General features: G+C 41.8%; 1 protein-coding gene across 2 annotated transcripts; it reads left to right on the top strand.

Annotated features, from left to right (window-relative positions):
• Positions 1-1,084: 1,084 nt before the first annotated feature.
• Positions 1,085-8,199, top strand: BTF3 (basic transcription factor 3; the record flags this gene model as incomplete). Of its 2 annotated transcripts, XM_082012757.1 has the most annotated exons (5): positions 1,085-1,153; positions 4,051-4,164; positions 4,360-4,561; positions 7,638-7,694; positions 8,153-8,199. In XM_082012757.1, 5 exons carry the CDS (start codon positions 1,085-1,087, stop codon positions 8,197-8,199), a joined length of 489 nt encoding a protein of 162 aa, XP_081868883.1. The 2 variants fall into 2 exon arrangements, with proteins under 2 accessions (XP_081868883.1, XP_081868884.1); XM_082012758.1 differs by lacking the exon at positions 7,638-7,694.
• Between the last annotated feature and the right edge of the window lie 6,021 nt (positions 8,200-14,220).

The following is a 14,220-nucleotide window of genomic DNA, read 5'->3' as shown; positions in this document are numbered from 1 at the left end:
CCTGGACGGCGGTGACAGGTAGCCTTGCAAAAAGGAAAAGGCCTGGGCGGTTTGGCTTTGACGAGGGCGGCAGGGCCGAGGGGAGTTTCACCTGAAAAGCCACGTCGCGGGACCCGAGGCGTGCAGTCCGGCCCGAGACGGAGCGCGCGGGGAAGGGTGATGCGCAGGGGAAGCTGTGCTGGGAGAAGAAAAGATGCGGACACAGGGAGGAGGTTTGCGTTACACAAGCAAGAAAGGAAACACAACGCTTACACGTTTTCCAGGAAGACAAAAAATTATATAGATAATGTCAGGTCGGGGATGGACCCGTCCGTGGCAGGGAGGGCCGCCGGCGAGGCGGCAAGCGGTGCCGCGCCGGAACGGAGCGAGAGGCCGCGCCCCACCCGGTGAGGAGGAACCTGGGGGCGGGGCCGGAGGGGCGGGGCGGGGGCGTGGGGCGGGGCCGGGGCGGGGGAGGGGCCGGACCTCACCTCACATCCCGGGTCGGCCGCACTAGCCAACCGTCGCGGCGGCAGTGCCCCCATCCGACAAGACTGTGCTCCGCCCCGCTTCCGCGGAAGGGCGCCCCCTGTCGGCCCGGGCAGCAGCGCATGCGTCGTGCGGGGCGCTGTGCCTTCCTTCCGGCCGCCATCTCGCTCTTCTCCGCGTGCTGCCATCGGTCCTGCTTGCGGCTCTCACCTTTCCCTCCGTTCCGACGCTGCCACCGCTGCTCCGGGAAGGTAGCGAGGAGGCGGCGGGGGTTTGCTGGGAGGAGGTTGTTTCGCCGCCGAGGGCTACAGACTAGTCGTCGGCGGCGGCAGTGGTGGTGGTAGTAGTGGTGGTGGTGGTGGTGGTAGTGGTAGTGGTAGTGGTGGTGGTGGTGGTCTGGGGCAGCGAAGGCGGTTACGGACTGGGCCGGAGGGGAGCCTCGCCCCGCCGCAGCGGCGCTGCGCGCGAGCAGACCTCTTCCCGCCCCGGTGGCGGGGCTGGAGCGCCCCCCTGCCGGGGAGGGTGTGTGGTGAGGAGTAGCCGCGGAGCCCCTTGCGCCCACCCTGGCGGGTGCTGCCTGACCCGCCTTCCGTGGGCGCTCTTGTTGCTTCCGCAGATGAAAGAAACAATCATGAACCAAGAGAAGCTCGCCAAGCTGCAGGCCCAAGTGCGCATCGGTGGTAAGGTAGGAGCCGCCTCCCCACCCTGCCCTCGGGACTGCGTGGCCCTACACGCACACCAGACCTAGCACGAGGGGCCCTGAAAACGGGTGGGGAGCAGCCCGAAGTACACTTAGCTTGGCTCGTCTGTCCTCAGCGGAAGCTGTGCTGCTGCAGGGGTCTCTAGAGTCAGTTCGGTAGAAACGGCATGTCGTAGCTGAACCTCTAGCGTTTTCTGCTCGGGTTTGTTATAAAATATTGCAGCAAACTTGTAGCCTATGCTCTTGTGTGGGCTGTTTTAGAAGGCATGTAGGATTTCAAGTGAGCAGACCTTACAGCAATTGAGCTCAGGTATAGTTTTCATGGCACATTATAGAGGGTTGTGTTCCAAACTCTTGTCACAAATATTTAAGATGCCCATGACTGATTTTTTTTGTGCCTTTTAGGATGAAGTTGCAAATTCTGTACTTGTCACACTTTTGTAATTGTAGACTAACGTCCTCAGAAGACCTTTTTATTTTGTTGCAACATCAGGATATATGTAGCTGTGTGATTACTTACAATCTGAAAATTAAAAATATGTTGAGTATAGTCATATGCTAGTAAACATTTTAATTGTTGTGTCAGTTTTAAGGCAAGAATTTTAGTAATTTTTCTGTACCTGAGGAAGTATACACACAATATTTTAGAATACAAGCTATTCAACAGAACAGAGTTTCCAGGAACTTTCATTCCCGTGTGGAATTTTTTTTGCCTTTAGCTGGTGATTTAGGCAGCTTTAAGGCAGGGTTAATGTAGTAATTAACTGGCTTGGTCATTTTTGCATATTCTTTCTGTGGGTTACTAGGTAAGCAGAGAACTGCTGTACTGTACCGATGATTGTGTGTGTGTTACCAGCATGTCTGTATTGACTGTAGAAGCTTTTAATGTTTGTCACATAAGAGCGTGCATTCATATTGTAGCTCTTGCAGCTTTCTGGTCAATGTAAGTCTTTTAGAAACATTAAGCAAAGCTTAGAATATGCTGGTGATTCTATCATTCAGTTTTAAAATTGGCCTGTGAAATACTTTGAATGCCTGAACTTGACTTTTAAAATTTGTTTTATAACTGGAGATTATTACCGGGATTCTTCATGGCATTGTCACCATATAAGTTGAGGTGGGTGTGGAGGAGACAAAAGGGCGAAGAGTCACTTCTCCTTGTGAGAAAAGATTGCACACAGCCTCTGCTGGAAGATTTTAATGACGTTGCAAAGCTGCAGATCTTACAAATAATCTGAATATTATGTTTAGGTAGAGGGCTACTGTAGTACTTTGTTATGTGAAATTTGAGATTTTTTTGTGTAGAATATCGCTACAGCTAAATGTGATGACTCTTCCAAACCTTTTTAGAGGAGTGGCAGATGAGTCTGTAGTATTGCATTGGTGGTCTGCTCTACTCACTCCTCTTTAATATAGAGGTAAAGGGGTGTGAACAGTGTGTCTCAGCATGATCGGGGTAGAATTTGCTTAGTAAAAACCTGAGATCTTTAGAAGCTTAAATCTGTGGAGATGAAAGCAGCAGCTTTTCGTTTAAACTAAACTCAGGTTGTCTGAAGTTTGATATCCATGTTTAATATGGGTAAAAAGGAGGTACATGTTCCTACATAGCCTTTGGTTCATGACATTGTTTTTTGAAATTTATTGAGAGCTCTTTTGTCCAAAGAGACTTAACGTATACCTTACATAGTTCAATTCCTGGGTAGCCAAGGTACTAAAATAAAACCATTTCTATTTCTTAGTAGTTTTCAAATTGCTGTGTGCACTAACCTGACAGTAGCAGGGAATGAATATCAAGCTTTCTAGACAAATGACTAAACTTCTGAGCTGTAGTCTTCCAAGTGTTAGTTTCATGTGAATTTGTCATTAACATTGCTTGTTGTTTGCAACTGGATTATGTTAGAGGTGTTAGTGTCCAGCCAGTTTTCTAACTTCTACCAGTTAACTCAAAAGGTATTGCAGTCATTTATACAGCTGGGCAGCAACACATTCTTTTATTGCTAGCATGTGGCAGATGGGCAACTGGAGTAGAAGGACTGAGATTATGTGTCGAAAAGGACATTAGTTTCACCTGTTCCTGGACATTTTATGTCAGATTTTCCTGAAGCCTTATGATTGTGTAAGGAAGTACAGAATGACACTTTCTGCTGGTTTTTCTAGGTATAGATGTCTTCTAATATGGGACAGTTTTTTCCCTGGAGAAATCTAGAGCTCTGTGTCTGTAGGAGAGCTTAACCTTTGCTTGTTTTGCTTTTTAAACAGGGGTGGTCTGGGATAATATGTAGAAGTATTTTTAAAAACATATTTATAAAACATTTTGGGAAAATAAGTGTTCTTTAAATACATATGTGTAAGTCCATCAGATGGGAGATGTCTATTTGGAATAAAAATGGAGTATTCTGAGTTTTCTTATATTCATTTGTTAATGATGTGTTGATAACTTTATGGGCTCTCACTATTACAAAAAAAATGGCCACAATTTAGGAAAGATAATCTAAGGAAAAACTCATAAGCTTCAGAAATTACCTAAAACTGTGCTCATGCTTCAGTTTTATGCCTATGATAACAGATAAGGGTAAACTTGCAATTTTTCTTTTCTAAGATGCTGCAGAATCCCTGTAAGAATTGTGGCATAAATGTTCTCTGGTGCATTGCTTCCTAAAATGTCACGCTTCTCACAGACACGCAAAGCTTGCGTTACAGCAAGGCAAAAACAGCTGCAGTGCAGTTGGAGCAGTGGGGTTGTGTGCACTGGGACACAGAAATAGAACTTTGTATTTTAAGTTGATTTGTATATGGCTACGAAGTAGTTATATGGCCCTGAGGATTAGAGTTTGTGAAGAACTGCTTAAGTATTAATTTGTAACTTTTTTTTTTTTGCAAAGGGTACTGCCCGCAGAAAGAAGAAGGTTGTCCACAGAACAGCTACAGCAGATGACAAGAAACTTCAGTTTTCTTTGAAGAAGCTGGGAGTCAACAATATTTCTGGAATTGAAGAGGTAATTGCTTGAAAGGAAAAAATACTTTTCTATATAGAAATATAAAATGTATCAAGATCAATTGCCTGGTAAGTAACATCATAAACTTGTCTGTAAATTATTAGTAGGTCTTTATTGAGCTTTAAGAACTCAAATTTCCTGTTAACTTGAAAAATCTTGCTAAAATGCTTCAAACGCTGAATTTTTTTCTTGCAGGTAAACATGTTTACCAACCAAGGAACAGTCATTCACTTCAATAACCCTAAAGTTCAGGCATCTCTGGCTGCTAATACTTTCACTGTCACCGGCCATGCTGAGACAAAGCAGCTGACAGAAATGCTTCCTAGCATCTTAAATCAGCTTGGAGCTGACAGTCTGACCAGCCTGAGGAGATTGGCAGAAGCTCTACCCAAACAACGTAAGTTGAAACTTGAATGCATTTCATGCTGGCAGTATTTGTATAGCAGCAGTGAAATCCAGCGCACTCTTGCTGTCTGCAGGCGTATTATAAAATGCTTGTAAAGAAATGGATCTCTTGGATCTTATTTATAGTTCAAATCCAATGGCGAGCGTAACTGAATAAAGCAGAGGCACCTGTCAGCAGATGGCACCTGATCTAGGCCTGGAAAGCTGTAGCCAGACTTGATTTTATGGTCGTTTACTTCTTGATGTGGCTACTATATTTTGACATACCTCGTTAGTTAAAGCTAGGAAGATGAGTTTCTCTGGAAGAGTTAGGTTTTAAAGAAAGATAAATTTTTGAGTATGTCTGTTCTGACATTTTGAATGGAAACATGAGTAATGGGGAGAGGGACTTGAGGACAGACATCTTGCAATGGCTCTGCTGCTGCTCAGGTGTTGTGAAGGTATTTCTTGCATGGGCTTTTTGATGGCCAGGAGGGAATTACACAGTATTTGTAAGGAAGTATGTTACCATTTCTGTGTGTGTAGAACAGTGTAGAGAATAGGACTGGCATGAGCATTAAGCTAGATACCCCAACTTCCTATCCATTGTGCTGGTTTTGGCTGGGTTAATCTTTTTTTCATAGTAGCTAGTATGAGGCTATGTTTTGGATCTGTACTGAAAACAGTGTTGATAACACAGGGATGCTTTTGTTATTGCTGAGCAGTGCTTGCAGAGTCAAGGCCATTTTGGCTTCTCGCACGACCCCACCAGTGGGAGGGCTGGGTGTGCACAAGAAGCTGGGAGGGGACACAGCTGGGACAGCTGACCCCAACTGACCAAAGGGGTATTCCATACCATAGGATGTCATCCTCAGCATAGGAAGCTGAGGGAAAGAAGAAGGAAGGGGAGGGTGTTTTGAATTATGATGTTTGTCTTCCTGAGTAACTGTTGTGTGTGATGGAGCCCTGCTTTCCTGGAGATGGCTGAACGCCTGTCTACTGATGGGAAGTGGTGAATGAATCCCTTGGTTTGCTTTGCTTGTGTGCATGGCTTTTGCTTTACCTGTTAAACTGTCTTTATGTCAACCCATGAGTTTTACCCTTCTGATTCTCTCCCGCATCCCACTGCAGGGAGTGAGCAAGCAGCTGTGTGGTGCTTAATTGCTGGCTGGGGCTAAAACACAACATCCAACCTTAAATTACTAAAAGAACATGAACACTTGTTCTTCCTAAAACTGTGGAGAGAAGTGCAAGAGGGACATAAGTATGTGGTGTTTGGAAAAAGTGCTGCTGCTACAGGGTGAGGACTGAAAGACAGGCTTGTTGACACTGAACATTCCCTGTGTCCTGCATGTTAGGTCTTCCTACTTTTCTGAAATATCTTAAGCCATACCTTCCAAGGTGTGTAACATCCTAAATACAGAGAAAAATGGGAGAAGTCTATCATTGTGTCCAGTTTCTGGTAGTTCTAAATGAGTGTTACATTTTTTTCTTCCTGTGCTTTCCTGCCATCAAGAAGGACTCTTATTTCTATTCCTAAAGTTGATGATGCTTCCCTCCTGTCAAGCTTCCACTGAAAAAAGTCCTCCTAAAAGTATTCTTGAGGAGGTGGGGTGAACTGCTTCTTTCCCCATGGACCTCAGGTCCTTCCTTCCTAATGTCACCTGTGTGGCTTCCTTGTGGTAGTAGTAGGTCTTGAAAGAAAAAAAACACTTGAAGGATTTAAAATGATCCCCTAAGATCACTCTTCTCATTACAAGGTGGGTCTATTCTGGGTAAGCTAAATTGTGTAGTTTTAATATTAGGGAAGCTTGTTTAAAGTGCTTGCTTTGTATGATCTAGTAAATAGCTATTCCTTTCCACTTTGGGTGGATGCCAGAGTAGTTGCACAAAACTTTCCATTCAGCATTGTCTGCTGGATTTGGAAGCCTGACATCGAAGAGTGAAGTGTCTGTGATGATTGCATTTGCAGGTGGTAAAGTAAACTTAGTCTGGTCTTGCGGATGAGAGAGAATGCAGACAATTGAGGAGGAAATAACATGGTTTGCTTTTAAAATGTCCTATTTGACACCAAGGTGCACTTAAGCTGTAATAGCATTCTGCTGTTAAAAAACAAAAGAAAGGTTAGTGGTGATCTTGTCCCAAGCCCTTTCAGACCAAAGCTTATGCATCCATTGGGTTTGGTTCTCTATAAATCCAGGTACAGGTCTAGTATGAATCCATCTCTTTCTTCATGCTTTTCTTGAAAACCGAGAAGTATTAATTCGGATAAAACTGAGGTGGTAGAGAGTATGAGACAGCTTACCCTTGGTAGTACAGCTAAGAATAGCAGTGAAAGTAGTGGCACAGGCACCCAGGGACCCAAGATACCTATTCTTAGCATTATACTGCTGCAGTTTCATAGATGCTCACTGGTCTGCTACAGTGGACATGGTTAAGTCTCACTAGCTCTGGTAAATACAATTGGAATGGTTAAGAAGTTACTGACTTGGCAGAGATGTGGACCAGAATATATGGTTACCTTGACCACCTAAGTGTAAAATTGTGCATCCAGTTCCGTATACCTCTGACTTTGCCAGGGAACGATAATATCTGTCTGTCTCATCATGTGTGTCTGCCTGCAGATTCACAATTACACCCGAGTTTTCACTGAAGGCCTAGGATCATCAGATCATTAGGAAAAGGCAGGCCTTTCTTTTTGTTAAAACTTGCTGGTGTAAAATAGGTAAACCTTAAGAAGCACTGAGTAGGCTGTTAACAAAGCTGCTTTTAAGGGGAAATGGTAAAATTGGTCTCTGCACTTGTGACTGAAAGTGATTACTGTGCAAGGCACTCGGTATACTTAGATAGAAGATGGTGACTAGTAAACTGGTTTAGCATTTCCCTGCTGGGCTGTTTGAGCATTTTCAGTAATAAAGGGAATGTGAACTTCCTTGGTAAGTTGAAGATCTTTATTCAGCAGGGGAACTGGATAAAGCGCTGCAGTTTACCTCAGACCAGTAATGTTTTTAAAAAACACAAAGCAAAACAACTAATAAAAATGTCTATAGTGAGCTTGACTGATGTTTTTGAACTATTTGCTCTTGCAGCTGTGGATGGAAAAGCACCACTTGCTACTGGTGAAGATGATGATGATGAAGTTCCAGGTAAGAACAACCATGCAATGGAAGAAAAGTGAATTTTGCCGAGAGATAATGTGTAGTGTAAGGTTGGGCCAAGGATGGTAAGAGTATTGACTAGTCACTCACTGTCGCAGAATTCCTGTGGGCAGATTATTTCATTGTTTTCAGAAGACAGTTGGGAAGAAACTACCTTCTCAGTATCACTTTGCCCTGTTGTCGGTATAGTGAAGTTAAATGCGCATTATCGTGAATGTTAAATTGTGCTTTATAATGAGCCATCTGAAACTTACTTGGTTGAGCAAGAAGAATGAACCATGAAGATCTTAAAAGTTATTTGGTCTGTATTTTATAAGCTGAAAGTTTTTTTATGTTATAAGCACTTGATATGAAGTAGAACTTTGGGGGGAAAAAAACCCAAACCAAAACATCTGGCAAAGCAGAAGTAGGTCAAACTTTTAATTTTAGCATCCTTCTCTTTCTAGATCTTGTTGAAAACTTCGATGAAGCTTCAAAGAATGAGGCAAACTGAACTGAGTGTCACTTTCTGAATAAAGTTAAAACTTGAAAAAGCTATACGGAGCTGCTATTTTATATTGTGACTGCTTGGATTTAATTTTTATTTCCTGATGACATCTCAAGATCTGTGATATTTGGAAACTCCTTGAACTTGCAGCTCTTTAGTTACTGCTTGAACACAATACTATTTTTGTGGCCTGATTGAACAAACCTATGCTTTGAAATAAGTCGGATTGCTAATAATCTTTGCCTAGACACAATTTTTGAGTAACTTGTATAGAAGCAAACCCTCATCTTTAATGAACTTTGGCATACAATAAAAATATAAAGTAAACTTTCTGGTGTGGCTTCTTGTCAGAAAAGCAGGGTGAAAAAATTGGCCATAAATATTAAACAATCATAAAAGGTCTTGCTTTTCTGCAGAGCGTCTTCCTTTTGCTGTGTTAGTGGCTTCTAAGAGAAGTGGCTTCTAAAAAAATTCTGTGCATAACGGAGCATTTTAGACTTGATTGGTAAATTCCCAGTGTTTGCAGGTCAGAGCTGCATATGCTTTAAGTCACTTTGTAATCTGAATTTAAGAAATAGATCTTATTCTAGAAATAATTATTGGTGGTTTAATACAATGTAAAATGTGCAGGTTGAGAGAGAACTTTGCCTAGCCTTGAAGAACTGTGGCAAGCTGTTGGCATCCTGGGGGAAACTAAATAGTAACGTTACATTTTCATCTTCAGGGAGTGTTTAATAGGTATTTCCAGGGTGTAACTATTTAATGAGTCAAATAATACTTTCCCAGTATATTAATTTTGCTTATCTGAAAATCTCAGTTATGTGGGGGAATGAAGTATGTGAAGAATGAAGGGGGAAAAAGCCTTAATGGAATTGATAATGGCTTTTAATTAAGTCTGTATTTAGCATCTTCAGATCTATTAACTAATAGTTGTATTTGGATGTTTCAGGAATCTGTGTTTTCTATGGCTTTTGTGTGTTCCAGAGAAAAAGAGAATTTCTTTTTTGGGTAGAAGGAAAACTTCTAAAATTTCAGTCTTGACCTTTGCATAGATGGGGCTTCCAGGGGTGAGAGCGAAACTTCATGTCTGGGAGTGTTTGGTGTTACTGATAGATCAGATAGCTTCTGTAACAGAAGCTAAGCTAGGATAGAAGAGCACTCGACTACCAGCCTTCTAAAGTTGTCTCTAGAGTAAATACTTCTGGAAGTGGAAGTTCATCCTGATTTGTGCAGGATAAGATTCAGGGTAAAACTTTGCTATAGCCATGGGAGAAGGTGGGGCTGTGTCTGACTTGCCAGGCATGTTTGTCACGATGTGATTGCTGTTGGGAAACAGTGGAGGAACTTGTTCAAGCTGTGCAACTCCTGTGGCTTGAGGTAAGACAGCAGTCTGATGTGAGCGTGACATGGCTGAAGTCACGTGCAAGAATGTACATTAACAACTTCAGTTTACTTGTCTCAATTTGCAAGTATTTTATCAGTAAATTACACTTTTAGCATATAATTAATTGAAATTAAAAAGCGCATTCACTGAAATGTGGCAATAAGGTAGAAAAACTAAACTATGCAAACTTGAGTTTTGAAACGAGGATGATGACTTTAAGCTAATTGCCCTGTAAAAGGTGAAAACCAAATTCTATGGAGTTGTTTACCATACTTCCTGTGACCTGTCAGATCAATAAATGCATGCTGATTTTTTTGAGAAATTGATAAATGTGTTGCCCATTCTGTGACTCAAATATGTAAGTCCTTAGAAATACTTTAAGCCACTGTAGCCCTTGTTTATGAAATGTTTCATACTGGTTTCTGTCTCATGAAATGAATTAGTGTGTTTAGATGATCTAGGCAGTGTTAGCCTTTTCCCTGCTAACAGACATACCTGGTGCTTGGTGCTTAGCAAGGATCTTCTTTTTTAAAATTATCTTTGAAATGCAAAAGAATGCTAACCTGATAATAAGCACCCATGTGACATGTCTGTGGAAGTCCACCTGCTAGGTATGCTCCCAATCAGGAAATACTGGCATATCTCAGCACCCCCAAACTGTGACTGAGGATCACGATAGGATTGAAATGTGTTCTTGATTGTAGCAGATTCTAACTGGAAGTAGTTCTTTTGTTGGCAGTTTATAGTAGTCCTCATGTCTAACACCTACATGCTCAGTCCTGGACTCAATGTTGTGATTATTTTCCCTTAGTAAGGAGTCTGGTTATGGTTTTCTTAGTCTGTCATTAACTGCTAGAAACTGAAAATAGTTCTATTGATGTTTCTCATTAGCTTGAACTTCTATGTAACCATACTGTAATTATGTATTACAGATTACATCTGTAGTCTTGCTCAAGGAAAATAGCTTCGTATCTCCATTCCAGAATCTTGGACAATGGAGAAACAGAAACAGATGCCTGCAATTGCTATTGAAACAAAGGTTTGTTTGAGCTTTTTATCTTCAGAAAGCTAAGGGAATGTTCTGGATCTGTCACATGAAGCTTTCTAACAGCTTGACTCCAATGCAGTAGTGGGTAGTACTGAGATTTTTTAAAAATAATTTTTGCAACAGGTTTTTAGAAATATCTTCATAGCTGTTAATCTCATGCCTTAAGGGCTTTGCTCTTGTTTAAAATTGGTATATTCTAATAAAAAAAACCCAATTAAAATCCTTTTGGAAGATGGTGAAACTGTGTATTTTATTAAGCGAGTGTGTGTGTGCATATATAAAAAGCTCTTTACTATGGTCTTAAAATAACACTTTTAAAGCCCTGGAAAGCACCTACAGATTGGATTTTTTTCTTTTTTTGAAGTGTTTTGAGTTTGAGGTTTTGTCCCTTAGGAAATGTTCCCAGTGAGAATTTCTCATGATTAGTAGTGCACATTTAATGTATGTGACCAAGGAAGATCACTTGTGTTTGTTTAAAGTGTTCACAGCTCAGTATCTCAAATACCAAATAAATAGTTCGTTATTTTATTATGTTGATTTGCTGGGGTTGTGGGGGAAGTTCATGTAGCTTCCACCTACTTCTGTGGAATTTTGTGCTAATAATGTACTTTATGTGTGGAAAATCATATAGCTGTTTCACCTTCCCTAAAGTGGTTTCCTTTCTCTGCTGAAAACTTAAATGTCACACTGTGGTACAGATAGAGTAACAAAGGACACTTCAAATGAAGAGAATAGCTTGTATTTGTTGTCAGAGGCAGTGGAAGAATTAAAAGAAAAACAAGGTGTGATCATAACAATGGAAAAAAGGAAAAAAGCTTGTGTGTGTGAAAGTTACAAGCAGTGGGAGGTGAGTGGGAGGAAGTTAGTATTTTTCAAGGGAGGTGGGGGCAGTAATTGAGAAGCCAGAACATGGAAGCTGGTTGATCATCCTCTTTGTGATAATGGGTTTGAACAAGTTAGGAAACTAGAGAGTTAATATTCAGCACAGTTGGGAAAGCCTGCCAGGAAGTCTGTGTTGGTGACTACAGCCTTAAGTGACTGGCAAGATGGTGGTGTGTGTAAAGAAGAGAGATTTTACAGGTAGATATTTTAAAATATTAACAAGTACTCAACATGTTTTGGGCTTAAAGAAATATATGCAATGTGGTTCCTGATTTTTCTAAACTATTCCTTGTTCCTTTTCAGATCTAGAGTTTCAGCTGCAAATCCAGCAATTTGTGAGAGTTGCTGAAAATGTTTTCCACTGGATGTGATAGTTGAATGATCCTGGCCTGTAACAGAGACTGAACTCTGGGAGGAAGTCTTTTTTACAGGAAAGGAGCTGACAGTGCAGCTGAGCCAAGCTTACTTAACTAAGGTGAAGAGTCTGTAGCATGAGGGGGTATCGTGTTTAGTTTGACTGTGAGTCAAGCTTGGTAACTTTAAATATGGATAAAAGTGGATGCATCTAGAATCTCTGAGAACCAGGAGTATATCTATTTCTGTGTATTCTAATCAACTTTAAGCTGTGGTTTCTTGGTAGCGTAAGCTACTTGCAGTCTCATGATGAAAGTCTTCCGTTGCTGTGTTAATATTCTGCCTGGATTATTGTTAGAGAATAATGTTACTGACTAGAAGGAAGACAGCTTACATAATACTTTTACTGTACTGTCTTGCTATGGTGTTTTTTTCATGAGAAATAGATTTAATAGATGCGGCTTGTGTATTGCCTTTACATTGCAGTGAAGGTATCCTGGCAATGAAAAAGCCATATTAGGAACGTTTGTGTAGTGCACGGATTAATAATACTTTTACAGATGAGTTCAGCCCAACCTTTTGCATTACTAATGAAACTGAGCAAATCAGAGGTTAATTAGTGTTGTAATGATGTAAGCACTAACCATTATTTTTATTGTATATGTCTATTATTTCTTATATAGGCAAAAGGCAGAATTTTAGGACCTCTTGCTGCTATTCAGATTCTGGGCTGGTTGAAAGTCAGTTTGATCATGCAGCAGTGCTTTTACTTTTGATAGCCAATAAGCAACGTTTGCAACACTTTCCACACACAGTAGGGCATTTGATGTGCTATGCAGGATATTGGTGGATAATGGTGGAAGTATCTGCTGTACCTGAAATCCCTATTCCACATTTCTGTTAAGTATGAGTACTGGTTTTTGGGCGTCTTTCTGGGTATTGTAAAAAATATAGATGTGGGTTGTTGCCCTACTCTCCCGAGTTTTGAGAAGGATCCTGAAGTTGAGTTGAACAGGTCTTGCTTTCTTTGGTTGGAGACTGCTGCAGTTGTTCATGGAGCTGCAACTGAGTTAGTTACTAGCGACCTTGTGCTGGAACATCAAAAACTTCAGCCGTGTACACCTGAGCAATCTCCTGCTTCACAACCAACATATAACTCGTGGCAAATATTTGCACCTGTTTATTACCACTGGGTTTAAAATGTTGCAATAAGATTAAGCAATAAAATTTGAAGGTGTTGGAAGTATCTAGTGAAACAGTAGGAGCTCTGGGTTTAAGCCACAGGTCCAAGAACTGTAACTAGTTCTGCTGTGCTTTCCTGTTATTTCCAGCAACTGTATCAGGCAATTGCAGAGGTAACAGAGTATGGCTTCAGGGTGTCTCAGCAGTAGCATTTTGTGGGCTGCTGTTTTGCAGCGAGTTCCTAATAACTATGCATAAGTAAGACTGCCACCTTTGAGGACCCAGCTGAGATCCAGGAGGGCTTCTTGCACTCTTAAGTTGTGACTGTGCAGGACAAAGATAATGTAAAGATGGTTGTATGGGCCAAAATCAATGCTAGATCTGTGACATTAGTGTTTGACATCTGTGGCATTACACATCTTTCGAGTGTAACTGGCAGTCACAGTAGAATGATGTTGGTAACGCATGTGGTGATTGTCTCTTCAATACTGTTGCCTCTGCAGGACTAGCAGGAGTTAAAAGCTATAATGGGTCATCAGAGCCACGTATGTGAGCAACGTGGCTGTGATACATAGTTGAGCAGACTTGAGTGGGTAGGAACCATTTTACAATATTTATTATGATCAACTGCATTTTAAGAACTTCTGCATTTGTGCTGATTTCTAACATAGAATCATAGAATAGTTTGGGTTGGGAAGGATCTTTACAGGTCATCTAGTCCAGCCTCCCTGCAGGGAGGGGGGACATCTTCAACTAGATCAGGTTGCTCAGAGCTCTGTCCAGCTTGACCTTGAAGGTTTCCAGGGATGGGGCCTCTACCACCTCTCTGGGCAACCTGTGCCAGTGTTTCACCACACTCACCATGAAAAATTTCTTCCTTACATCTAGTCGAAATCTACCCTCTTTTAGTTTAAAACTGTTACCCCTTGTCCTATCGCAACAGGCCCTGGTCCCCATCTTTCGTATAAGCCCCCTTTAAGTACTGGAAGGCTGCAATAAGGTCTCCCCGAAGCCTTCTCCAGGCTGAACAACCCCAACTCTCTCAGCCTGTCCTCACAGCAGAGCTGTTCCATCCCTCTGATCCTTTTGGTGGCCCTCCTCTGGACAGGCTCCAACAGGTCCATGTCTCTCCTGTGCTGAGGGCTCCAGAGCTGGATGCAGGACTCCAGGTGAGGTC

Source organism: Phaethon aethereus (genome assembly GCF_964289735.1).
Source record: "Phaethon aethereus genome assembly, chromosome: Z".
Taxonomy (NCBI): domain Eukaryota; kingdom Metazoa; phylum Chordata; class Aves; order Phaethontiformes; family Phaethontidae; genus Phaethon; species Phaethon aethereus.
Note: the sequence above shows the minus strand (reverse complement) of the source record. Positions and strands in the feature narration are given on the sequence as shown.